At 48.2% G+C, this 27,339-nt stretch overlaps 1 protein-coding gene across 1 annotated transcript; it reads right to left on the reverse strand.

Annotated features, from left to right (window-relative positions):
• Positions 1-515: 515 nt before the first annotated feature.
• Positions 516-20,616, reverse strand: LOC142571205 (uncharacterized). The gene is made up of 3 exons (XM_075679476.1): positions 20,515-20,616; positions 10,979-11,320; positions 516-1,164 (listed from the first exon to the last, which is right to left on the reverse strand). Exons 2-3 carry the CDS (start codon positions 11,174-11,176, stop codon positions 901-903), a joined length of 462 nt encoding a protein of 153 aa, XP_075535591.1. The 5' UTR covers positions 11,177-11,320; positions 20,515-20,616; the 3' UTR covers positions 516-900.
• Positions 20,617-27,339: the final 6,723 nt, after the last annotated feature.

The raw sequence follows: 27,339 nt of genomic DNA on the forward strand, positions 1-27,339 counted from the left end.
GTCTGAAACATTGCAGATACACTAGGAACAGGTAACGGCAGTTTCTTCTCAATAGACTAAGAATAAAGCAAGCCGTCATATTCCTTCATGTGTAGATATTCTGTAGTAGTATCCTTCGGAACAGTTATGCAGAGTCAGTCACATGAGCAAAAAAAAAAAAACCAACGTTGCTGCAGCAGCGTTAGCTCGTGTCCTTAGGGAGAAACTGTCGCTGGCCAACTTCGACAGCGGGAATATGGCCCGCTCTCATTGCAGTCTAGTTTCATCAACAGCACAGCCACCGAGTGAGTATGGCATGCTACATTTGCACCAATGTGAATTTTGCACCAATGTGAAACAGTGCTATGTTCTTTATTAAACGGCAAGCATTCGCCATTACTTTACTTGCATTTGCTCTTAATAAAGGAGCCATCCAATATGCAATTCAAGACTACCTCTTTTTACTCGTCTCGCACTTATAATGATGTCCTCGGAGCACAGCGCATTTAGGGCAGTGAGATTGACAAATATAATACTAAATCCTGAACGCCGTCCGCGAGCAACAATCTTACAAAACACAAATCTAAGTAACACCAAGTATCGAAACAGTCGTGTATGCGCTAAAGTATAAAACTACGCCAACATATGCGCAGGCCGTCATAGTTCTGCACTATGCGATATTTCCCCGCCGATAATCGTCGAGCGGTACACAGCTATTGATCGCAGCTGCAATATTGGTCAAGCACTAAGCGGTGGTATCCTTGAGCGCTTCGCTGCAGTGGCATCTGCGACTTCCTCTCGAGGCCTTATTTTTGAAACCAGTCTGTCACAAGGATCTCATTGTGGCCCTAACAACGACCTTGGAGTCTGCATGGACGGTTGCAGCCTATAGGCGACGACGACAGCCGCTGCTGCGCCGATTCACAGCGACTCGATGTCAGCCCCGGTGGTGCGGCTGGCCACGTTGGTGTCGGTCATCACCGTCTCGTGCAGCTTGCTCACGAGGATGCGGCGCACACGCATGGGCGACATCGGCACCACGGACACTGTGACGTCGCCACTCGTCGTGTTCAGCATCTGCATCACCTGGTCGCGTATGAGGCCCTCCAGGTTGACGCCGTCGATTTGCGCCAGCACGTCGCCCGGGTACACCGTATCATTGCCCACCGGCGTCACGTCGGTGTGCTGCGAGTGGAATGGCAACGAGTAGGTAGACTCATCGCGTACTTAATTGTGATGTCTGTGCCTCACGTTTGCTGTTTCGGGTGATGGCAAGAATAATGCGTAGTGGTTGAACAGCAGTTAAACAACCTGGCTTCACATACACCTGGGCCCGTATTCACAAAAACGTATTACGTTATCATTCGTATAAAAATAAAACGTCCTAATTACAAAGCTGGACATATCATATTGCGAAGGGAACCACCCAATGACACAGAACGCTTACAAAGGCAAAGCTTTGTTGATAAGGACCCTGCCCTGTAGCTGCACAGTTTCGTTCACCATACCGTTAAATAATAAACTGCTTCATTTTTAGCTGAATGATTCCTGTAGTTTATTAAACAGGAGTGTTTCATTGATCTTTATTAATGTCACGCATTCGGCGCGCTTTATGGCAATTACGTTGACATCAGGAACTTAAAGAGGGAATAAAGGCTATTTTTCTAGGCAAACTTCTCACTGTATATCATGATGAATGTGGTGTTTTGCGGCGTAAGAGCCATCTATTGCCAATGATCGCCAGGCCTGTTTTAAAAAGTCCGCAGCAGAGCTACGAATTACGAGAAGTAGATGGTACGTGGCTGTAAAGGGGCCTAAAAACAGTTGCTGTAAAGTGCGTAAAACCTATATGGAATAAAATTATGCCAATGCTTAAGGAGTCTACTAGAGACACCAAAGTTACATTGTGAAGTAATGGAGGTATATTAGAAAATGTCACAGGTAAACATTTCCAAGAAGAACTACTGCCTTAACAGAGCCCTTGAAACGCAAGGGCCTGGAGGAATGTGCTATACAAGACTACTATCACAGCTGCAGACTCTGGAAAGAGAATGTGCTATGAATTTATGGTGTTAACAACATGTAAGAACACATCGTTCAAGAGGCCTAAGACTGCTCTGGTGTCAAAAAGCCGTTCTGGACCAAGAAACATTACGCGATAAAGAGGCGTGTGCTGCCGGTATGCTACAGAAAAGTGTTTCAGCTTCTGCTTCCCGACACTCCAGGAGGTCGTGGAGGACGGTCAGCCTCTCATCAGATCTACTGCAAGTTGGATGTTCATAGCCAGTGAGCAAAAAAACTGTGGGTGACATATGTGTGTCCAATTATGAGACGACAGAATATTACATCAATTCGTGGTGCTCTCATTGGGGAGGGCCATGAACCTAACTGTGGCATAATCAAGTGAAGCTTATTATTCGTTTCAACGTCCTACATGGGTTGCCAGTGGGTTCGCAATTTCCTTTCGCAAGAAAGGCTTCAAATCTGTGCCAGGGACAGCAGCTGTAGGATTCACAGCATACGCGGCCACGACGCCGCCATTTGGTCTGCTAGCACATTACCTTGGATGCCTCTAAGACCATGCACCAACCATATAACAACATGCTGGTTAAATGTACACGCTCTATACAGAGTGGAATAGAGCTCTATAAGTGCTGGATTTTTGTGTTTACAGAGCGACTTCGAAGCTTTTAATACGCATAGGGAGTCTATAATTTTTGAAGTTTGTTTTCCTTATGTGCTTCACAGCCGACAATAGCGCATGAGCCTCAGCCGTCAGGACACTTGTTTCCGGATGTAGTACATCGGATTCCGATAAGGATGTATGACGGCTGCATAGGACACCGCGGTATGTGACCTGGAAGCGTCTGTGTAGAACTCTGTGCAGGATAGAATGTTGTGTTGGATAGAATTTTCAGTAAGTTCAGTGTATTTAGACATTTTCCTTTAATATATTTAATGTTTGCAATGAAAGTAAGCTCAGAGTCAAGTATAATAGTTATAAATTTATGCTCTTTGTTGACAGGTAATTATTGTCCACACAGTTCTACACAAGGATCTGGAACCGGGCCTCTCTTCCTGGTAAAAGAATACAAGTACTTTTGTGAGGGTTGATATTAAATCCGTTTTTGTCTGCCCACTTGGACACCTTGTTCAAGTCATGCAATGCCTCTCTCTCACCACACTGCGAGGTTACAGGACTTGAGGCCCATTTGAATGCCATCCACGTAGACGGAATAAAAAATAGCCGGTGGTGATGAAACACGAAGTGTGGTCATCTTAACGATAAATAGTGTACACCGGAGTAGGCCTTCCTGGCATACAGCAGTTTCCTGTATATACGGACGTGAAAATACATTCGCGATTTTACGCGGAGCGTACGATTAGACAAATAGCTTTCCATTAGGTTTAGCATATTGCCACGGTTGCCGATTGCGGACAAGTCTCTCAAGATTCCGTAGCGCCATGTTGTGTCGTACGCCTTCTCCATATCGACGAATATTGATAACAAAAACTGTTTGTGTACAAATGCATAACGTATATTTCCTTTAATGCGCACTAGATGATCGGTTGTGGACCGCCCTTCTCTGAAGCCACACTGGCAGGGATCAAACAATTTGTTCAGTTTAAGAAAATGGATGAGTCACCGATTAACCATTCTTTTTCAAATAGCTTACAAAGGCGACTTGCAATAGCTATCGGGCGGTAACTTGCCACAGAGGAAGGGTCTTTGTCGTGTTTCAAAAGAGGAATCACAATGGCTTCTTTCCATGCGGATGGAAGGTATCCGGCCACCCAAATAGTGTTGAAAAGTGCGAGTAGTGTCACTTGTGTATGAGTCTGTAGGTTTTTAATCACGTCGTACATGACTCTGTCCGGTCCTGGTGCAGCGCTCTTGCACTCTGTCAAGGCAGCTCTCAACTCGGAAATACTAAAAGGACAGCTATAGGGCTCTTTGGTTGTAATTCCTTACAATCTTCTATTTGTTTGTATTTCAAGAAAGATTGCGAGTAGTGGACTGAGCTTGAAACACGTTCAAAGTGCTCCCCAAGTGAGTCTGCCTGCTCGTCTATGGCAACGGGTGGATTTCTTGCCCATTTAGCTTTCTTAGACCATTCCACACTTTCGACTCCTGTGTGTGTTAATTTATACCTTAGAGAAGTCTAACCCAGCTTCCTGTTTCGGTCTGACGACGTGTCCGCCTTCCCTGCAATTTAATGCACTTAGATTCTATGAGATTTACCGCATTTTGCAATCTACGTAGTATGCCCCATGCTTTATTCTGTCTTTATTGCGCTTTTCGGCAGTCTTCGTTCCACCAGGGAACACTCCTTTTATGTGAGACACCATCCGTTTGTAGGATAATCTCTTCGGCTGCATCCACAATAAAAGCGGTAAGATATGCGACAGTATGATGTATACTAAAACAACTTATAAAATATCATCGTAACCTTGTTACTTCTTTAAAATGCTTGCAGTAAGCCAATGGTAATTTCCATCAAGGAATATGGGGAGGGTTGTCATGCTGCGGCATGAAGTTTAAAGTTACAGGGAAGTGGTCACTTCCAGAAGGATTATTGATGACATTTCAGTCCAGGTCCAGGCAGAAGAGAGGACCAGCCAATTTCTATATCTATCGATGAATACGAGTTGTGTTGTAGGTTGTAACAGGCGGGCTCTTTCTTATTAAACAGGAATGCGCCAGAAGTCTGAAGAAACATTTCGATGATTCCACCTCTCGTATCACAACGAGGGTCTCCCCACAAACTGTTGTGAGCGTTAAAATCATCCACGAGCATGTAGGGTTCATGCAGTTTATGAGAATATAAAAATTTGTTTTGCTGAGCTGAAAGTTGGGTGGTGTGTATGTATAGAGCCGGCAGCAACCAAATGATTAAAAAGAACTGTCCGCACTGACGCTGCCTCAAGGGGCGCCCGAAGAGGCCAGTGTTGGCAAGCAACACTCTTGTCGACAACTATGGCTACACTGCCGGATGAGACGTTAGCCTCGTAGTGGCCGCCTTTCCAAAAAATGACATATTGTGTAAGGAAGTTTGTGTGCATACATTTGAAGTGTGTTTCCTGGACACGCAGCACTTTTGGACTTAGATGATGAAGTTTCTTAACTTTATTTAGATTGCGTAAAAGTCGTCTGACATTCTACGGCAATATGTATGTGTCCATATTGCAGAAGAGGATGGTGCTGTGTGTCTAATATGTGAGAGCACACTTAAGCTACAGAGGCGTTCCCGGGCTCTGCGATGCGGGGTTTCTCTTTTGGAGCGGTCGAGAAACTTCCGCCACTCCTTAGGTGGTTGCTGCGCCGTCTGACCAGAAGATGTGTCCATCGCCTCTTAGGGGCGCTAGAGACCCGCTCTTTTGAGCGGTTTGTTCGCCTTGAAGGCCTCGCCTCGGCAGACGAGGCCCTGGGAGCCACCAACCTGGAAGTAGATTGCTGCAGCCGCCACGGAGGCAGATGGCGTCACCGCCGTTTCACTGTGTGTGGGCCGCGTAGCCGCCGGCAGCCGTTGTGTCACTGCCCCCTGACACGTCTCGTCGGCAAATGTGTTGTTGCGCACGTAGGATACCCGCCTGCTTGCCTTCTTGAAAGTTGTATTTTTCTTTACTTTAACTGTCACTATTTCCTTTTTTCCAGGATGGGCATGACCCCGAGTATGTGACGTGCTGTCCATCACAGTTCACACATTGTAGCGAGTTTTCACAAGACTCAGATCAGTGTTCATGAGCACTGCATTTCACACAAGTTTGGTGGACTCGACAGTTCTGTGAGCTGAGTCCGAATTGCTGGCATTTGAAACATCCTAGAGGATTTGGCACGTGTGCTCTGACACGAAGTCTTGATGTACCCGGCCTCGATGTACTCGGGCAGTACACTTGAGCCGAAAGCAAGCAGCAGGTCCTCAGTATGGATTTAGTTGCCATCGTGCGTCGTCTTTATCTGTTTATTGTTCATCACATTCTGTTCACTGAAGCCCTCCAAGAGTTCAGCCTCAGTTTGCTCCAACAAATCATCGTCTGAGACAACGCCGCGGGTGGTGTTAGTAGTACGGCACGGGGTTACTGTTACTCGAACGTCCCCAAAGTATATTAGATTGAGCAGCTTTTCATATTGTGTTTGATCATGAAGCTCCAATAGATCACTACCTGTCATCCTCGATGCCTTATAACCTGGTCCAAGAGCCACAGTTAGAGATTTAGAAACAAGGGAAAATTTTTCTGCTTTTTTTCGAGTGAATCACATGGAATTGTGAGAAATTGTCTTTGAAGCCCAATGAACTGAAACACATCTTCGATGCACTCTCTTCTTTCATGGCGATCAGGGAGTGTTGGCAAGGAACTGGCCATAGGGATATATGGAGTTTTTGGCAGCCACGCCAGTCAGCTGCCATGGAGCCCAACAAGGGAACGCCTCAGAAAGTGTAAAACAGGTCCTGCAAGCACCAGCTGTATGTTACTACTATAACAAAATATGGTATACCCAAGGCTGGCTATCCACACATGGTTAACCTTCACCGCCCAGAAAATGTGACGTAAAAATAAGTGGGTAGAAGACAGGAAAGATTGAAACTGAAAGGCGACAATGAAGATTTAAGGGGAGGACAGGAAACGGCGACTACCGGTTTCCTACAGGTGGGCCAGTCTGGAGGCGCTCTCTGTGTGAAACAAAGACCAAAGAGGTGTGTTTCCTCCGTCCGAGGGGCCTTAAAGGTCCGAACAACTGGAATAGGCTCAATCCCCAGCATTGTCCTTTCCCCAGACACGGCTACGCCGTATGACTACATGCGGCAGGGTCCAATTCTCATATGCATGGGTACGTAGTGTTGCAACCCACCAAATGCCTGCTCCTGCAGACGCCCCTGCGGGGGCACTGTATTTTATTGCTTGTATAAAACACTCCATATAGAGTTGTGAATAAACCGGCACGCGAGCGCATGCAGGTATTGCGCTTCGGTGAAGCGTACAACGTCGTGTACAGCGTATGCGTTTCACAGCTCGAATGAGAAAATTTTACTGCGGAACGTAGATTGGGACGGTCCTATTGCATCTACATGATTCCCTAGTCTCTAAAGTTCCGCGAGAGTTCTGTGTTGGTTAAAGGTGTTCATATGAACAGGAGTTCTATAGGAGGCCTACGAGATGAAAGCACACAAAGACGTGTCTGTGAAAAAAGTGGAGCGGCTTCGAGCTACCCAAAGACCAACAGCACACGCGTTGTCGATCATTCTAGTACGATCTTCACGATGCGCTAAAGGCACGGCGTTTGGAGTCATAACTCATTAGTTTGAGATTTACTTTACTTTCCGCCATCGCGTATACCAGTCGCACAATGTGTCATGAACAAGAACGAGTAAAAGCTGCTATGAAGTAGCTTGAGCAGCTGCAGCCACAATCTTTTGGCACAATACAGGCAATGCAAACAAGAACAAATACGAGAGTATCATATGCGAAAGGGTGCAAACTTTTTTAGCCTGTATAATGTAGCAAGCCACCAAAAGAACATGCATTGGGAAGCAAGTTTATTGAGAAATGAGAGTAAACAAATTCGTGTACTAGTCGAGGCTTCGTGCATCAGCAATAGTGGTAGCGTGTGCTTAAAGGGACCCTGAAACGATTTTCTACAAACGTACTGAGTCGTTAGAGTAGGACTTTCTGATCATTAACTGACGCATCTAAGTGCTCCGCGTAAAGTGTGTAATTTATTATAAGGTTTTAAAAATGCACATCGCTGCCGATCGCAGCACACTGCTCGGTGGAATTTTAAGCCGCCCCTTCCCATATGACGGAAATCGCCCATATGACGTCAGTGGGGCGAGCTATTCGATTGGCTGACCAGGGCGCGTGATCGATAATTTTTCCAACTTTACGGTAAACAAATGGCGTTTGTAATAGTTGGAATGTTAGTTAACTTGTTTTTATAAAAAGAAAGTAACACAAAGAGAATGCAAAAGAACAATTTTTCAGTGCACTTAAGCACTTCCGGCACACAGCTAGTGTCGTCTGCTTGTGTTACAAGGTGCTCCGTCTTTGACGAGAGCTCCGCAGTAAGTGTCGGTCTGTCTTTTCGCGAGCGCTATGGTTCGACTTTGTTGCATTGTGGACTGCAAACGTAGCGACTGGCAATATGTCAAGGTGCGACATCGTGTCCTTCTGCAAGCCAGTAGACGAGCGGACTGGCTGCAGCGCATTGGACAGCCGCTATTCGATGGGCGCCAGGATTTGCGCGATTGCGGTCGTCACTTTACACCGGAAGATTACTAACGCAATAGCGTTTCGCGAGTGCGGTATTAGGGTAAACGCAAGCGCAAGGGAACAGGGCCTGGCCGTGTCCCCTTGCGTGTCGTTTCAGGGGATGAACAGAAGCGCAGATGTGAATGGTCTGCACGGTGCAGCCACCTGGTGGCATAGAGCTCAACCACACACACGAGCAGTCACAAAATGTATTCTTTGCTGCTGGTGTAAATTTCTCGCGGGATTATAATCGTTAACACGTTGTTTTTGTAAATGTTCAAAATGGTTTACACTTGGTTAGAGCAATATTATCTCTTTCTTTGGCTGGTTAAGCTCTGCGCCAATGGGCGGCTGGACCGTGGAGACCGATCAGGCAGCTCACGTATGTCTACGCTAAAGTTCCTTCATCAGCTTGAGTTTATGCCTTCACCGTTCAGTCGAAACGTTCTGCTAATGTGTGATTACCGGAATACCAGACACGTTCGGCGCTACGACAGAATGCTCGCAACGCACGCTGCTTCGATAGCTCTCGCTTGGGGTTGACGGCAAAACCGCTAGCGGAGACGTTTCGCGCGGGCGGGGGCGGATTCCAAAACAACCGGAAGTGGACGATGTGACGTCGCATCGTGACGCAGAACCAGTGAAGGCGGAGCTTGGCCCCGATCGCTCGGCGAATGAGTTGGAGGAAAAGCATGGCTAGGGAGGAGGGTAACTTGTAATCGCTTGTAGCCCCATTAATACGTAACGTTTCACTTAAATTGTGGTGCGAATGTTCTACTTAAGCTGTACCCTACGCGTCTAGAAAATTTGTCCGAACCGTTTCAAGGGCCCTTTAATACAGGCCTTGATTATCGCACAAAGAACGTCAGTCGGCCGTAAACATTTATCTTTCGCCAGTGCCCACACGTCTTCATAAATGACGGGTTGGCACTACGTTCACTTGAGTCTGAGTGGTTAAGTTTTAACGCGATAGCGTTAAGGAGCACGTGTCGCAGAAAATTCGCCATCAGCGTCAGACGTCGTTTCGGCAAAAAGATTTTCGAATCGCACATACCTGGTTCTTCCATGTGACGCAAAGAATTGACTGAACTAATTGATTTTCTCAAGCTAAAATACACGAAAAAAAATGTAAACTACACTTACATACACTCTACAGACATCACAGCTCTCGGATTGTAATTTTAACAAAGGAAAAAAAATAATTCTGTTAAGCGAGAACTCAAACTCCTTTTCCAGCGCTTCTACAATTCATAGACCGGAGACGGCGTCCGCATTTGCGCACGCCGGCGTGTAAACATCTCGGAGCCCACGGAGTGGCGCGGCCGCTTACTTGGAACAATTCCAGGTGGCGCTCGCCTCCGCCGCATCAGGAAAGAAACAATTTATGATTACTCAAAGGGAAGTTCATTACTTTTCGAAGCGAGATCGGGGTTCCTTGGAACACGCACCTATAAAGCGAGATATAAGAAGGAAGAAGAAGCACGTGATTGCTGCGATAAATCTAGGGAAACTATGGAGCATGTTTTATTAGAATGTGAAGACGTCTACCGATTTAGGCACCACTGGCCTCCTTGCAGTCCTTGGGTTCAGCGAGAGCAGTGGAAAAGTAAACATGTCCGCAATAGGGATTAGTAAGAGGCGATTGGAGGATTGGTGGAAGAAAAGTCGCGAAACTACAGAAAACGGAGACGTACAAAAGCACAGTTCACAATAGAGGATCAAAAAATTTGGTTGTGGGAGTTCATAGTGTTCTTTTTCTTTTTTATTCTTTAACCTAGGTAGGACAGTAGCCAGTATAATAGCAAGAGCTTGGTGGCTCAACTCACCGGCCCATTCCAAAGGGGACGCTTATAAAATCCATCCATCCATCCATCCTTCCATCCATCACGGCCCATGCAATAGGCCGCGCTTTTACCAGAAAACCCGCCTTCGTGCATAGTGTGCGCCGCGAACGTTTCCCGGTAAACATTACGGTTACGTACGCTACAGTCCCCGGGAAGCGTGAGAAGCAGTAAGGGATATTTGCATGCTATCGCATTCCACTCTCAAATGCGAATCTTAATCGTCCTCGAAATTTTGCGTCTTATTTCTATTTCCACCATTGTGCGACATTTTATGTTGATAGATCGCTTTTGTGTTGTCCTTTTCGCTTTTTGTGTCTATGTTTGCACGCCTGCCTTGCAGTACCACGAATACCTAACAACGTGCTCCAATTTTACTCGTTCTAAGTTAAACTATAGGTAGGTCAGAAAACCATCAATCAGTCAATTTTTCCGCAAACTTTCGTTGTAAGAAAGGGAATCTGTGAGAAAATCCAAACTTCACTATATGTGGAATTGTCGACTTCAGCAAAGTTGTTTAAAAATATCAGGCAGTGTTTGAATGATTATCTCTATTGTTGTACTCGCTGCAGTATTGTAAACGGTGTAGGACAAGTTTTTTGTGATATTTCTATCTATATAAATATTCATGCATAGGTACTGTATTGGTGCATCGTCATAGTTGTTTTCAACGTACATAGCCAATGCATATTCTGTTATTTTATATCAGGTTGTGTATTTGATGTACACTCATATTTTGTTTTTATATATGCACCGTATGTGCGCGCTGCTGTCTGTAACAGGAAGCCAAGGCCCAGTTAGCATAGCGCCTTTTGCCTTGGCTTCCCTTTCGTTTGAAAGAAATAAACATCGAATCAATCACTCAATCAATCCCGCAACGGTGCAGTCTTTTTTATGTATATACGCACGGTAAGCACGAAGACTGTGGTGAAGCGCTTCGCCTTGTCGTCCCACACGCTGACGTCAATGACGCCCAAGCCGTACGGCATTCCCGTGATGCAGGAGAAGGGCGTGCTCTTTAGCACCGCGTTTTCCTTGGGAAGGCAGCGTATCAGGCTCATCATGTCACGGCGCGAGGTGAGCACGCGGTACGTGCTCGACGACATCACGGACAGCACGAGCTGGTCGCTGCACGCGCTCAGAGCCTTGCGTGCCTGCGCCACGTCCTCCACCGGGGTCCCGTTCACGCTCAGGATCACGTCCAGGGGAAGCACCTGAGATCGGTCTGCCGGGCTGTCCTTTTTCACGCCCTGCGAAGGGTGCCAGCCATCATGAGTTCATACGAGAACGCATACAAACCTAATGTTTGTGTGAACAGAAGAAGCACTTTTTAAGAGCTCTAGCATGGCGAAAGCAAAGATGCAGAACAGAGCAGAACGATGAAAGCTTTCTTTTTCTTTACGTTATTAGAATAACGCTTTCCTTGTCTTGAAGCCCCTCCAGTGCTTCTTTCCCTTAATTTATTTCGTTAAGTGCGCGAATACAGTTCTGTACATAAAATAGCACTCAGCACCCAATTTCACCCATATATCAGCGTATAGCATGAGCTGGCGCAACAGCAGCTTAGTGGGCAGGGCTTGTAAAAAGCTTTGCTGTTGCTTTCAACGCTTATAAAAAATATCACCGCCCAAGCACTCCGTACAGATGTTTAACCAGCGAAGCTGAAACGTGCGGCCCGGTGTTTATCAGTGGGTTAATCCCAACGGTTCATTAAACGAAGGCTTGGTAGGCTGCTGGATCCTCGGTACGCAGTTGTTGCTTGCGCTCGGCTACACGAGCCCTTTCTTGTGGCTGGGCTCCAGCATCGGCACTAGACGAGCCCGTTTCCGGTTCTGGTCGCGGCGTTGCTGATCAAAAGCTGCCTGCTCTTCAGGATACGTATGACGCGTGGCCTACCCATTTAGGAGGCGGAGAGAAGCTGCAGCGCGTGCGCTGGACTGCGACGATACCACCTACGTCAGTATTGACGCAGCCAATTGCGCGCCTTCTCGCGCATGCGCATAGGGTTGCGCCGGAGGAGTTTTTGACGTATAGGCGACAGACAGACGGAGTAGCGTATCGGCTCGCCCCTCCCCCCTTTATACAGCTTCACTGGAAAAGAAAAAGAGCGCAGCGTCAGCCCTTAGTTCAAGATCAGTCGAAACATGTCTAATAGTGCATCGTGACTGAATTGAGCGTCAAATGAATACTAAGCTTACTATTCTAAACTTCTGATGTAGCTAGATTTAAAGAAAAACGATTCATCCTAGTCCAAGGTCATGGACTAGTCCAAGGTCATAGTCCAAAGCGGTCGTGGAAATAATCGTGTCCTTGCCTACTTAGGTAACACGTGCATACTCTCTTTGTAGTTCTGCCTATTCTGGCCGTGGCGAACAGATACCTGGAGAGTAACAATGAACGACGCTCTTGTACCGGGCTTTTGGTGACTGTTAAGGAATAGTAGGTGGCCAAGATCATTCTAGAACCCACAAGTGTGTCGTCTCCCACAGCCCCTGCGTTTTCTTCTGAATTTACTCTAAAAGTCTGAAGCGTCAGTGTAGTCATACATATCGAAAGAGCCAGTCAGATTGAAAATGGGCCGGTATAGTGTGAAGTACATCACTACATCACTCGTTGAAGGCTACAGCGTAATCGTTGGTGACCGCGGGCCTTCCAGACAACGCTAGGTAGCTGAGCGGGCTTACGGGCTAGGGGTACGAGTGGGCGAGCGGGGACGACAGCGGAGCGCCGCACCCTCATTCGATCGAGCGGAGTAGGGTGCGTCGATTACTGTGCCCCTTCAGCTAAAGGGCGGGGACACAGCTTCGTTGTGGGCGTCATGTTGGTTCGGCCGTTCGCTTTCGCTGGCACTGCCCGGCGTGCAGCGATTGAGCGCTTTCGGTAGGGCAAGGCTTGCGTACACGTTGTCAGTAACAAGTAGGTGAGGCTTGATTTAACGTTAAAGCTGTGCCTTTCGGTAGTTCCAAAGGCAAAGCTATTCACTATGTGCATTTTTGTTTGTGCAGCAACAGTACTTACGATGCTGCATTAACATAGAGTTGATGTTGCAGTCTTCACAATCTGACACATTTTCTCCAATTGCAGAGCATTGCCTAAGCTGCTGTGGACGTCTTTTTATCACTTTCACAGCACTCGCCGCAAAGAAGGAGAAATAAAACGCTCACGACAGGATTAAAAGACGACTGACAACAAACAGTGCTTACTCAAGCCTTTTCATTTTTAATTTTAATTTTGTAAGCTTCAGAGCTTGATGATCACCTCATGTTGTCAGTCGGCTTACCCTTCATCCTGTTCTGAGCACATTTTTAACCCTCTGTAAGTATAAACCAACTATATTCTTTTGTGCACGCTGTTACTATTCTCTATCTTTACTTGCTACTTAGGCTTTCATTCTTTACAAAAATATCCTGTAGGCAACCGCTGATTCTTCTCCGCAGCGAATCTTTTCCGAGTGATTATGTTCCACATACAACCAATAGAACCACCCGCCCACATATGTATAAAAAGTTTCAAACCTTAGACTTCATTTCTGTAATTGTCTACGCAACGCATCTAACCAGTGCTCAGTAGAGAGAATCACCCCAAAATTACAGCTGAGGCAGATCATTTTATGTTTAATGCGGTCAAATTTTCATTTATAAAGCTCTAAACCAGAGAGTGGTATTTTTGGCAGAAAGTGAGAAAGTAAATGATCATTGAAGAGCACATATAATATACTGCTTTATTAAGCCAGTCGGGTCCCACTGAATTGATCTCACTTTCAAAACACTGAATGGGGATGGATTAAAATAAAACTGAAATGAGTTAGGAAGAGGGAGCAAGCGTAACTGTACAAACAAGATATTGTGACATACACAAATGCATAATTACAACAAAACGAAAAACGTATTGCTAACCACAAACAAAAACTACCGTATCTGCTCTTTCCGATCAAACGGGTTGATTGATTACTCAATTACACCAGAAAACACATTGCTATTCACAAACAAAAGCCGCCATATATGAACTTTCTGGTTTGAAGCAGCTCATCAGTTACACCAGAAAAAACATCGTGCTTTTCACTTAAGGTTTGTACGTTTAACCGTCGTGCTGCCACACGACAGCCCCAGTTCTACCGGTGCGTTCAGCTAGCCCGTATAAATTTGAAGTTCAACGCAAACAAAGCGGCTTAGCAGCTTGTAATTGATCCTGGATTTCACCTTTGATGGATTACCTTTGTGATACGCTTGCACACCCACCCTCCCGACCTCTACGCTGACAAGCTTCGCATTTCGTCATCCGCGACAAAATTGCCTATCGCTGCAACTACCGTTCCGAGGGCCGCAAATCACTGCTAGCAATACCCCGGCATCTCCGCGCTGGTGTATGCGCCGCCTTCCACGCTGATCCTCAGTGCGCACACGCTGGTATCTTCAAGATCTACACCAGGCTACGTCATAAATCTTATTGGCGTGGTATGTACACCTTTGTGCACAAGTACATTCGCTCCTGCACAGAATGTCAACGCCGCAAGCCTGATGCTTGCCGCCCTTCTGGACCAATACAACCTTTGCCGTGCCCTTCGCGACCCCTTGACCGGGTTGGGATATACCTATGCGGGCCTGCGCCATACACAGTTGCTGGTAATCGCTTGGCCATTGTGGCTATAGACCACCTCACGAGGCATGCAGAAACGGCCGCTCTGCCAGCCACGACGGCTCGTGACGTTGCCTCGTTCCTGCTTCAACGCTTCATTCTACGTCACGGCGCTCCCCGCGAACTCGTGAGCGACCGAGGCCGCGTCTTTCTCGCCGATGTCATTCAAGAACTTCTCACTGAATACCGCGTTATTTGCCGTTGTACCACCGCATATCACGCGCAAACAAACGACTTGACAAAGCACTTTAATGGAACTCTTGTTGACATGCTTTCGATGATGTTGCCTCCAATCGCACCAACTGGAACTTCGTCCTTCCCTATGTCACGTAAGCCGACAATACGGCACCCCAGGCAACGACGGGCTTTTCTCCCTTCTTTCTACTATATGCCCGAGAACCATCATCTCCCATTGACACTATTCTTCCATACCGCCCCGGCTCGTCAGAGGGTACACCGGTTTCCGAAGCCGCCATGTATGCAGAAGAACGTCAACAAGTAGCACGCTCACTTACAACGCAAGAACAAGCGTTACAGAAATTTCGTCATGACGACGTGCGAACCCACCCTCCGCTTTCGCCTGACGCTCTCGTTTGGTTGTGGTTGCCTCCTACTTCGCAATCAGGTGTCTCCTCCAAGTTTGTCTCGAGATACCATGGACCCTACCGGGTCCTACAGGAAACTTCTCCAGTAAACTACGTCATCGAACCTCTGACGCGCCCTACGGACCTACGTCGCTACGTAGATTGACCCAAGCCGTATCACGAGCCCTTCGTCCTCATGACGGCTTGGGCCACATGTGTGGCGTCTTCAGCGAGGGGGCAAGATGTTATGAAGTGCGCCGTACAGAGCTCCGCAGCCGAATCGCCAGCGCTACGCAAGTGGGGCTGGGGCTAGACATTGTTCCTGGTGCGAATGGATAAACCTACACTGTTGCGTCTTCCAGTCGGCGTCATTCGTGTCGCCCACTGCTGTGTCGGACTCCTTTGTTATACTGCTTAGAAATCGTTTTCCTTTGGCATTTGTATTGTGCCTCCTGCACAACACATTCATATACTCACATTCTGCAGGCGTGGCTCTTTAGCTATGTGGGTAACACAGCTTCTGAGCGCGGGATCATAGGTTCGGAACGCAACACCGCCAACGTTCCTTTCGAATTTACTTTGTTGTATACTTAATTTCTTTAGAGCGATTTCTCTTACTTGACGGATGGACGTGTTAGCACGGCACGGCACGGCACGGTACGGCACGGCACGGCACGGCACGGCAAGGCAAGGCAAGGCAAGGCAAGGCAAGGCAAGGCAAGGCAGGCAAGGCAGGCAGGCAGGCAGGCAGGCAGGCAGGGCAGAGCAGAGCAGAGCAGAGCAGAGCAGAGCAGAGCAAGCAAGCAAGCAAGCGAGCGAGCGAGCGAGCGAGCAAAGAAAGCAAAGCAATGGAATGCAAAGCAAAGCAAAGCAAAGCAAGCAAAGCAAGCAAGGCAAAGCAAGCAAGGCAAAGCAAAGCAAAGCAAAGCAAAGCAAAGCAAAGCAAGCAGCAGCAGCAGCAGCAGCAGCAGCAGCAGCAGCAGCAGCAGCAGCCGCCGCCGCCTATTTTGTGTCCACCGCAGAACGAAGGCCTGCGATCTCCTATTACCCCTGTCTTGCGCCAACCGATTCCAACTATAGCGCCTGCGAATTTCCTAATTTCATCGCCCCACCTAGTTTTCTGCCATCCTCGACTTCGCTTCCCTTCTCTTGGTACCGATTCTGTAATCCTAATGGTCCAACAGTTATCTAACCTGAGCATTACATAACCTGCCCAGCTCCATTTTCTTTCTGTTAATGTCAATCAAAATATCGGCTATATACCCGTTTGCTCTCTGATACATACCGCTCTCTTTCTGTCTCTTACCGTTATGCCTAGCATTCTTCGTTCCATCGCTCTTTGCGCGGTCCTCGTTCTCAAGCTTCTTTATCATTCTCCAAGTCTCTATCCCATATGGCATTTTAATGGCATTTAAATGCTTACGCATTTAAAACCAGTCGGTTGTTTTTGCATCAGCTGGAAACTCGTTTTTTTTCTATCAAGGAGCTGATGGTTGTTAGGGACTATCCGAACAACTGAACAGCTATGGCCACTTTCATTTTCGTGAAATGCCCATCCGACACATGAGCTGCACTTAGGTTCGGGGCCACTTATAGTTGCTCTTCTCCTGTAAGTGAATTAAACTTCGGACATGGATAATTGAAACTTGGGCCCACGGCAAATTATGTTCCAAAACAGTCTCATCACCCAACTCCGTTGCGTCTTTCCGCACAAGTTGGCCTCTTCGTGAGCACGTGAGCAGGGTCCGCAAAGAAATGAAATTCCTCCTCATTGTCGCATGGGTGCGGAACAAGTTCAAAGTCCGCCACATGGCGCAATTGGACGAGCCCATGTCACACGTGGTGCAACGCACACGAAGCGAAACTTCGCGGGAGCTTAATGAGGTGGAAGACGAAGTCCCTTAAGGTGTCACCAGGTACATAAGCCTCTTAAAGTGACATGCGATGACCTGTTTCCAGCGGAACTTGATACCACTTGGCAAATGGCAAACTAATTGGCGCATGGCTCGGCAGTTGGTTGCTTTCGGGAAATGGTTTACGAGTCGCTGCCATGATGAAGCCCAAATGCGCTTCGGATTTCCATTTCGTCTTAGGAAGACGCAGTACTTTTCTACGTCGCTCATCGTGGCAATTTTTGTCTTCATAGCGTCGAAGATTTGCGTCAATACACCGGGCTGGAAGGGCAGATGCTGATGTTTTCTGCACAGTGTTCTTTATGATGGCAGAGGCATGCCCTGTTCCAGGAAAAGATAGTAACCTGTTCACTCACAGGCAAATTTCACCTGAAGGACTTTCTTAACTGATTGGGGAACTACAATTAAGGACTTACGGTTGTCTTTCTGGAGGGCAACTGTATGGTCGTCATTTAATAAATTGAGGTTTATGTCAGCGCTGTAATGCGGCACCCAAGACGCTTCGTTCTCTTTCTTTCCAGTTTTTTTTTTCTTGTAGTCATGCGTGTTTCTCTAATTCTTGCAAAGTTTAAGCACGTCGCCTGAATAGGCGAAAGTGGATTAACTTGCAGCTGCTCCAAGTTAGGTGTGCTTGTAGCTTCCGGTTCCATGAAATCCTTAGTATTCGTTTCAGAGTTGCTAACGTCGAAGTCACTAGCAGCGACACCATGTTTGCCCGATTTGAATAGAGACCTTTCACTGGTATTAGCCGCGTGAACTGCGGGAAGTGTCCTCTTAGTGGGAAGTTTCCGGAGTTTTGGTGGAGCTCCAAGGCGAAAAACCTTAATCTGCACAGTTGTACTCAAAAAACAGACCATATAAAAAATTGACAGAGCACTTTTCTCATTAGCTGGCAAACCTAGCAAACACAGTGACGCGTTAAGAAACTGTGAGGATTGCCATGGTTTTGCACACCTTACAACATCAACCGACAAATCAAGCTATCGCGACGGACCTGGTTTAGTATAAGGGCACAGTCAAGTTATTGTGCCAAACACATGAAGCATGCAACAAGCTATCTGCAACGCTGAAGAAAGATTGTCCTCCCCACTAAATAAAGGCAACTTCGCGGGAAGCTGAGGCGTATTCTCTGGTGAACGGTGGAAACGTAAAATTGCTCCTTTCGCATCGCAAAACTGCGTGGACATCGGTAGAGGCGTGTGTGTGGCGCAGTTAAACCTCCAACTTTGCTAGGGGGCAGTGGGTAAAGAACTTTTCTTCCGCATCTCGAAACCAATTTGGAATCTAACTATATGCATTTCTTGTCTTCACCAACACTAAAACTGCACAGCTGTCTAATTCAGCTCTCTTGCCAATTTTTTAATATTGCAAGAATATCAATTTCTTTTCTTTCCACGGTACCATAGAGAAAAAAAAAGTTAAGAGTGGACACTCCCATACACCCCAGCGGCCCAATCGGCCCTAGCGCTCCTGGCGGTTGGTGAGAGCAACTGGCCTGCAATTCCTGTTTCGGTTTCCCTGGCGCGAAATTTGGATTACCCCGCGTAACCGACGCTAGGCTGTAGCGGAAGCTTGTCATTTCAGGCCACTTTTCGTCACCCAAATGGCAACGCTTTTATTTCTCGTTTTGGTTTAGCGATTCCCTATTTTGTCAAGTTCAATATTTGGTGTGAATTGCGGTCGTGAAGCAATTTTTATTTCGATCAAGTTATAACAGATGGAGATAGCGTAATCATAATTCACTACGGCTTTATCCATCGCGCTTGTCTTCTGTGTTTTGGTACAAGCGGTCATATGTATCGCAGAGACAGAGTTTCCGCAACGTTTTTATTCCAAGGCAAGATAGGCTTCTGGGTTCTGCCATTGTTAAAGCACCACGACACACAGCAGTAGCTGCCGTAGCTTGGACCGCCAGACGGCATGGCATCAGCACGGTCTGAAAATGTCAATAAGTGCACGCTTCGTTAATTACCAAAAACATATGTAAGCGTCACAAGTGAACCAGGAAACAGCTTTGAATGAATAGCGAACCAATGCACAATATAAAACCACCGACACATTCTGACCTCTGACCCATAAAACTCGCACTTACAAGGATAAATGTTAAGACCCTGTACAGGGGTGTTCAAAAGTTCCCAAGCCGCCATCCTATGTAATCCCATGGCATGGCGGCCTGTGAACTTTTGGACACCCCTGTACGTACTCAGTATAAGGCGTACATTGGTAGGCAAAATAGCAGTTCACATAAGCGTGGTAAAGATAAATTCGAAACGTCCAAATACGAGGCCTTTGTTCAAATGAGCGCCACGCCGCGCCTGCGCGACAATTCGTTGTGCAATGTATTCCGCCACGAAAGAAATGGTAAGGAACCGAAAGTAACTAGAATGCGCAGCACTTCCCAACACGGCCGCCGCAATAAGTACATGCAGTAGTCATTGGGGACTTTTCCCCACCGTTACTTTTCTGTATAAACAAACCGCACGGATGTATGCACCACCGTCCGTCCGTGCGCCGTACACGCCTCGCTGCAATACAAAACGCAATAAGCTACACACGCTGTTTATGTGACTTGCCATTGTTTGCAAGCAATATTAATAAAATACTCAGGAGTTCTTACTCTATAGGGGAAACGAGCAAGCAAAGCTTGACTACAGCGTGCCTAACGTCCTGATTTTCTTTATTTAGGTAGCGCCCGTCCCCAAACGCCGTTTACGGTCTGAATCGGCGTGGCGTCTTTTATGTTCTTTTCAGCGTTCGTCAGCCTCTAGAACGGGCCAACGAAAGGACCGTCAACCGTCACGTGATCATGTAAACACGGGTTACGAATTTTCTCGAAACCGAAATTTTCCCGAAATGTGCAATTCCTGATATTCACCCTAAGCGTTGTCCAGCAGATCGTTTTTAGTCCGCCAACACTAACTATTTCAATGGAGCGGCGATACCGTGGTTATCGCAAACAGCCCTGGGCAAGAACGGTTTACCCTCGCAAACGGAGACGCAGCGTCTCGATGGCGTCTGACAAGCTGCGAGTCGCAGTGCAGTGCACAGCCGTGAACCGGTCCGAGTTAATGGTAGCTGCGCGTTGTTTGACGATTTTCACGGAACGCAACCAACAAAGATTATTCCGTTCTCGGCGGGGGTAGCAAGAAAGCACATGGTACAGCCCACTCGCTACGCGTTTCTTGAGGGGGCATGCTTTTCGCATTGTTCGCGTCTAGTCGCCTCATATAGAGCCACAAATTGCTTTCTTTAGCGAACCTCGTCGCCCTCACAAGTCAGTTACTCCAAGCTTCGCTTGAAAACGTGACTCACCTGTCACGCACGAAAACACCGCCGCAGCCGACGTTCACGAAAACTTCCCGCTGGCACACCGCTGGTACACGAATCGTTGATTTTCTTCTCGATGGACGAATGGTGATTGTTGTTGATGGCAGTACGAATGAAGAACGAAAAGCACGGAAGGTGTCTTGGATAAATTCTGTTTTTATGCATAAGAAACACGCCAAATATGGGCGTATAATTATTATTTTGTAAAACAATTGAGCAGGATTTATTACAACATTTTTTCTTTTTGCGCCTGCATCTTCTGGCGTTTGGTGAGAGCACTAGTTCGTTACGTAGCCGTGACGTAGTTCCTGAGGCCAGATTTCTCGGAGTGTCCGCTCTTAGTCTTTTTCTTTCTCTGTGACGGTACTGCTAGCTTTCTATACGAACCCCTTGCAAGAATATGGAGAACAAACAATGCCGTTCAAGACAATAAAATAAAACTGCTAAAAATCAATGAGCACTGCAGTAAAAAAAAATATAGCAACGAAGTCAGACTAGTTCCAATAGTTTCACTAACTGAAGAGAATGGCTACAAGCCACAAAAGAAAAAGCTCATGGACAAGGTTGGTTGTGTAATGAAGAAGAAGAGCACAAGAATAAGGCCAGCCAGATCGTCTCTTCCATGCCTGCTGTCCAACCAGTGGGCCAGCCGGATCGCCAGTGCTTGGCACGAGCGTGAGCCGTTCGGGCAACCAGCTGTTCCTGCTCTGCGTCACCTGCCTCGTCGGTTACGAAGAGACGTTACCCTCGGAACTGTTCAGTGCACCCATTACAATTGGTGGAAGGTGCGGGGTACTCAAGAACATCTACGCCCTGTTCACTCCGGTCTCAGACTCTGCCTCCCGTCATGCCTGACTCTCCCCAGCCGACGTCGCCGCCACCCCCCGTTGCCTGCTCTGGCGCTGTCCCGCAACGCCATCCAGCGCTTTTCAGCGGTACGGATGAACAGGACGTCAATGACTAGTTGGCTACGTGCGAACGGGTGAACTTGCACAATCGATGGGATGATACCGCCAAGTTAAATGCCGTCATATTCTACCTTGCGGGAGTGGCTCACCTGTGGTTTAAAAATCACGAAGCCGACTTTCAGTCCTGGTCCGCGTTCAAGACCAGTTTCGCTGCAGTTTTCTGTCTCCCTGCCGTCCACAAGTTGCGCGCCGAGCAGCGGTTACGAGAGCGAGCGCAACAACCCGGTGAAACATTCACCTGTTATATTGGAGAGGTTCTCGACCTATGCAAACGTGTGGATGTATCTATGCCCGAAAATGACAAATTGAAGCACATTTTGAAGGGCATCGTCGATGACATTTTCCAAATGTTGATCACCGAGAGCCCGCGCACCGTAGCAGAGCTCATAATCTTGTGCCAAAGCTACGACGAGTTGAGAAGGCAGCGCGAGTTGACCAGGCACCCCTCATTGGCTGACGAGGACCCACTCTTCCATGACAGCCTTCTCTGATCGCTCCTCCTTGCTCACACAAATACAAGCTTTCGTGCGGGAGGAAGTTGCACGTCAGGAGGCAAGAACTGCGTCGCCATCGATCTGTACAGGTCCTCCATTGTCACCTTCGAACGTTGTCGATCTTACTGTTGACGGCGTCCCTACCATAGCGCTAATTGATACTGGAGCAGCCGTGTCCGTCCTAAACGAGCGCCTCTCTCGCGCTTTACGAAAAGTTACGACGCCACTTTCTGGGTTTCCTCGTCGCACAGCAAGCGCCCAGCCAGTTCAGCCTTCAGCAGCATGCACAGCTAGAGTTGTTATTCAGGGCGTTCTCTATATTGTGGAATTTGTGGTTCTGCAGTCCTGTTCTCGCGCTGTGATACTTGGGTGGGACTTTTTTCGCGAAATAACGCTGTCACCAATTGTGCATGTGCTGAAGTCGAATTATCGCCTCTGTGTGACGTGCCCCTCGTCGGCACCACTTCTCTTCCAGCTAAGCTAGTTCTTCCAGAAGACATCGCCATACCGCCGTACTCGCCTGCCGTTGTTCCCGTCTTCTGTGGCGCTGTCTCTGAAGGCGCTGTCCTTTTCACTCCTTCAGAACTCTTCATGGCCCGTAAAGACGTTCCCCTCCCTTTCGCGCCATCGTTTCAGCGCCATCGTTGTCTGCAATCCGCTCCCTACAGCCCTGATGGCTCTTCTCGACGAAGCACTTGGCCATGTTCAGCCTCTTGATGACATGTTTATAACCGACGTGCCGGATGCTTCGTATACAGAGCTCACTGACTTCTGTGCACTTTCCACTTCTGCTCCGCCATCACCTGACTTATTCACACCTTTCATTGCCGATGACCTTACTTCCGAGCAGCGCTCCCAGCTTCTTCACCTCCTTGCCCAGTTCCGCTCTTCTTTTGATGTCGCTCAGCCTACTCTGGGTCGCTCGTCAACCGTCAGCCACCACATCGACACTGGCTCCAACGCGCCATTGCGGCAGCGCCCGTACCGCGTATCCGCCAAGGAGGGTCGGGCGATCAGTGAGCACGTGGACGACATGCTTCAGCGCGGCGTCATTCGACCTTCCAATTGCCCGTATACATCACCGGTGATTCTCGTCACAAAAAAAGATTGTTCCATTCGGTTCTGTGTCGATTATCGCCGTCTTAATAAGATAACGCGCAAAAACATCTACCCTCTATCGCGCATTGACGACGCTCTGGACAGCTTGCAAGGCGCTAAATTCTTCTCTTCGTTGGATTTACGCTCGGGCTACTGGCAGGTCCCGATGTCAGCAGTTGATCGCCCTAAAACTGCATTCATTACGCCAGATGGTTTATACGAATTTAATGTGATGCCATTTGGCCTATGCAATGCGCCTGCTACCTTTGAACGAATGATGGACAATATCTTGCGCGGCCTAAAACGGAGCCCGTGTTTGTGCTATCTCGACGACATCGTTGTGTTCGCCCCTGATTTAAGCACGCATTTTCTTCGCCTTAGGTAAGTGTTGACGTCCTTTACCTATGCAGGCCTGCAACTGAACCTGAAAAAGTGCCAGTTCGCCGCGTGCAAGCTCATGATTCTAGGTCACGTCGTATCACAAGACGGCATTTGCCCCGACCCATCAAAACTTCGCGCCGTGGCAGAATTTTCGAAACCTAAGACACTCAAAGAACTCCGCGCCTTCATCGGCCTCTGTTCTTACTTCAGACGCTTTGTTCGCAAATTTGCTTCGATAATATCACCTCTGACACAACTCTTAAGTGGCGCCAACGACCTATCCTCCTGGTCTCCTGCATGCGACACCGCGTTCGTGACCTTACGCCGTCTCCTGACATCTCCGCCTATACTGCGACACTACGACCCCACCGCCCCAACTGAAGTGCATACCGATGCCAGTGGTATTGGCCTTGGCGCTGTCCTTGCGCAGCGCAAGTCTGGCTACTCCGAATACGTCGTTCCTTACGCCAGTCGTGCGCTGACCAAAGCGGAACACAATTACAGCGTCACAGAAAAAGAATGCCTGGTGATCGTTTCGGTACTCAGGAAGTTTCGCCCCTATTTATACGGCAGGCCTTTCAATGTGGTTACTGACCATCACGCCCTTTGTTGGTTATCTTCATTAAAAGACCCGTCTGGACGCCTTGCCCGCTGGGCTCTGCGCATTCAAGAATACGACATACACGTCATATACCGCTCAGGTCGCAAGCACACTGACGCTGACGCTCTGTCCCGCTCTCCGCTGCCAGCCGACGCGGCCTCCCTCTCCACCATTAAGGCGGTATCCTCGGTCGACATCGACACGTTCGCATCAGAACAGCGCAAGGATCCTTGGGTGGCCTCTCTTTTGGATCTCTTTTCTGGCTTGTCTGCATCTCCCATCTCACGCTCCCTGCGTCGCCAGGCTGTCCATTTTGCTGTCCGGGATAACCTTTTGTATCGACGCGACTACCAGCCCGATGGTCGCAAGTGACTCCTGGTTATCCCTAGGACTTTGCGTTCCGACATGTGCGCGTCTTTCCATACGGACCCACAATGTGCACACGCAGGCGTTTTGAAGACGTATGAGCGCCTGCGGCAACGTTACTACTGGCGACGAATGTTTACTTTTGTCCAAAAGTTTGTCCGCTCGTGCCCGCAATGCCAACGCCGCAAATCTCCACCTCATCCGGCCCACGGTTCATTTCAGCCACTTCCTTGCCCTGCTCGTGCCTTCGACCGTGTGGGAATTGACCTGTACGGACCGCTACCACTAACACCCGCTGGAAAACGATGGATTATTGTCGCAGTTGATCACCTTACACGCTATGCCGAAACCGCTGCTCTACCTGCAGCGACCACCAGTGACGTTGCATCCTTTCTGCTCCATCATTTCATTATTCGTCATGGCCCACCTCGGGAGCTGCTGAGTGATAGAGTCCGTGTGTTTCTGTCGCAGGTGGTTGAAGCTCTGCTTGCTCAATGCCGCATAGTTCACCGGACCACCACGGCGTACCATCCTCAAACTGACGGGCTTACAGAGCGTTTCAATCGCACCCTTGGTGATATGCTCGCCATGTACGTCTCATCGGAGCGTACAAACTGGGACATCATCGTCCCATTTGTCACGTACGCATATAATACGGCTACACAAAGTACTACAGGATTTTCTCCATACTTTCTTCTCTGCGGTCGCGATCCTTCCCATACCATCGATACGGTTTTACCTTATACACCAGACGCGTCAGAATGTGCTCCCGTTTCAGCCGTCGCCCGATACGCCGAGGAATGCCGTCAATTAGCCCGAAAGTTCACCTCCGCTGACCAACAACGACAAAAAGCCAATCGTGATGGCGACGCTACGAATCCGAACTTCGCTCCCGGCACCCTTCTTATTGTCCGTGCCTTCTACCACACCTGGACTTTCGACAAAACTTCTCTCGCAGTATGATGAACCATAGAGCATCGTCGAACGCACCTCTCCGGTCAACTATGTCATAGAGCCGCCTACATAGACATCCGACAAGCGACAAGCGTTGTACACGTGCGCCACCTGAAACAATTCTATGACCCGCTCGTCTGCACGTCGTAAGTCACCAGGATGGCTCCGCTTTTGCACCGGGGGTAATTGTAATGAAGAAGAAGAGCACAAGGACAAGGCCAGCCAGATCGTCTGTTCCGTGCCTGCTGTGCAACCAGTCGGCCAGCCGGATCGCCAGTGCTTGGCACGAGCGTGAGCCGTTCGGGCAACCAGCTGTTCCTGCTCTGCGTCGCCTGCCTCCTCGAAACAACTACAATGAATAAAGCGCAAAACATCCATTCACCACATGTGTGGATGGGCCTGACTGCTCAATCCGCTCGTCCGTATACTATGTAAAAGCTTATGCCAATGTGCTTTAATTACGTACTGCTGCAAACGAAGTCGGGTCTACTGAAACTGTTCACACTACCTGTTTCACAGCCACGGCATAAACCTTGTTATGAATCAGAAATGACAGTTAGCCACGCCTGAAATAGAAAACTGCAGCCATGGCTCTAAACTTCAACAGCCGGCATCCATTCTGACTATTTGCCTGGAACTAGCTGTCCTCGATATGAAGCTGAAGTTGAGTGGGGAATTAGACAGTGTTTTAAAACGACAGTCACAACATCAAACAGTGATGGCAACTCCTCATTGCTATGCAGATGGTTCTTGGTTATTGTAGAGAGTAAATGCGTCGTTACGACGCTGTTTAATAAAAGCGTCCATAAACACAGCAGGTTCACACAACGATTGATATGCAGCAATAGCGAGACAAGTATTCAAATCGTGTATAAACGTTCAACAGCTCCTACACGATTTCATGCGCAGTAGAGAGCTTTAGATTAGGGGACGCCTTGCGTAAGCAAGAACTAGGGCCCACGGTAATGCGCATGCACAGACTAACACGTCTGGGTCTGCGCATACGCAGTACCGTGTCCCCTAGTTCTTGCGTACGCAAGCCGCTTAAGTCCCGTTACCTAAAACTCTCTAATAGCCCCAGTTCTTTCGTTGTCCTGTGTGTCCAAATCAGCTCTGATGACGCGCGAGAGAGGTCAAGTCTCGGCCCCTTGAACCGCCGAACCACGTAGAAACTTAAAAACAGTAGCTGCTGTCATGGAAAATGAGCAGAATTGTCTTGACATATATTACGAGAAGTCAACAACTTACCTCGCATATCTTGGTGATGTCTGTCGGATAGATACCAGCGGTCGCGTTTCACTTGTGCCTCTGATGTTTTTTTTTTTTTTCTTTTGCTCACTGTTACGAGGGAAGCGAAACATCCGTTGGCAAACACGCAGTGGCACGCAGCAGCCTGTCATAGCTTGCGTTCAACGACTGATGTAATATCTTAAAGCTAGGACCAACGCGTTTACAGCAACGTCCCCGTGCTAGCCACTGCATTTCTTACAACGCAACGCCAGACACTTTGAAACTAACATGTCTCCCCGCGAAGATGCGGCAGCGCGGCCTAGGTTTTCAAAAGGTGTCTCCACCCTGAAAGCGGCGGCGCTGGCATTACGCAGCAAAGCGCTCCACTTTGCTGCGTAACCTGTCCAACAAGGTCGAATAGAAAGTTTTAGTACTGCGCCATGACAATACGTACGCAGCCCGCAAGCGCTTTGCGGAACGTAGGAGCGCGTGTCACGTCAGGGCTTTTAGTATTGCGAAATGCCTACGTACGTAAGCGGGCGAGCGTTGTTAGACGCCGGCCGCGACGGAACGCGTTGGCCGCGTCCGCCAGTAGGTCGAACCATCGGTCGAACTATGGACGCTGTTGATCTCGCCAAAGGGATGTAACGTGTGGGCGCGTTCACGCAACATCGAACTATATTTAGGCCTCTAGAAAAGAGACTCTACTTTTAATACG

The sequence above is a fragment of the Dermacentor variabilis genome, chromosome 2 (assembly GCF_050947875.1).
Source record: "Dermacentor variabilis isolate Ectoservices chromosome 2, ASM5094787v1, whole genome shotgun sequence".
Taxonomy (NCBI): domain Eukaryota; kingdom Metazoa; phylum Arthropoda; class Arachnida; order Ixodida; family Ixodidae; genus Dermacentor; species Dermacentor variabilis.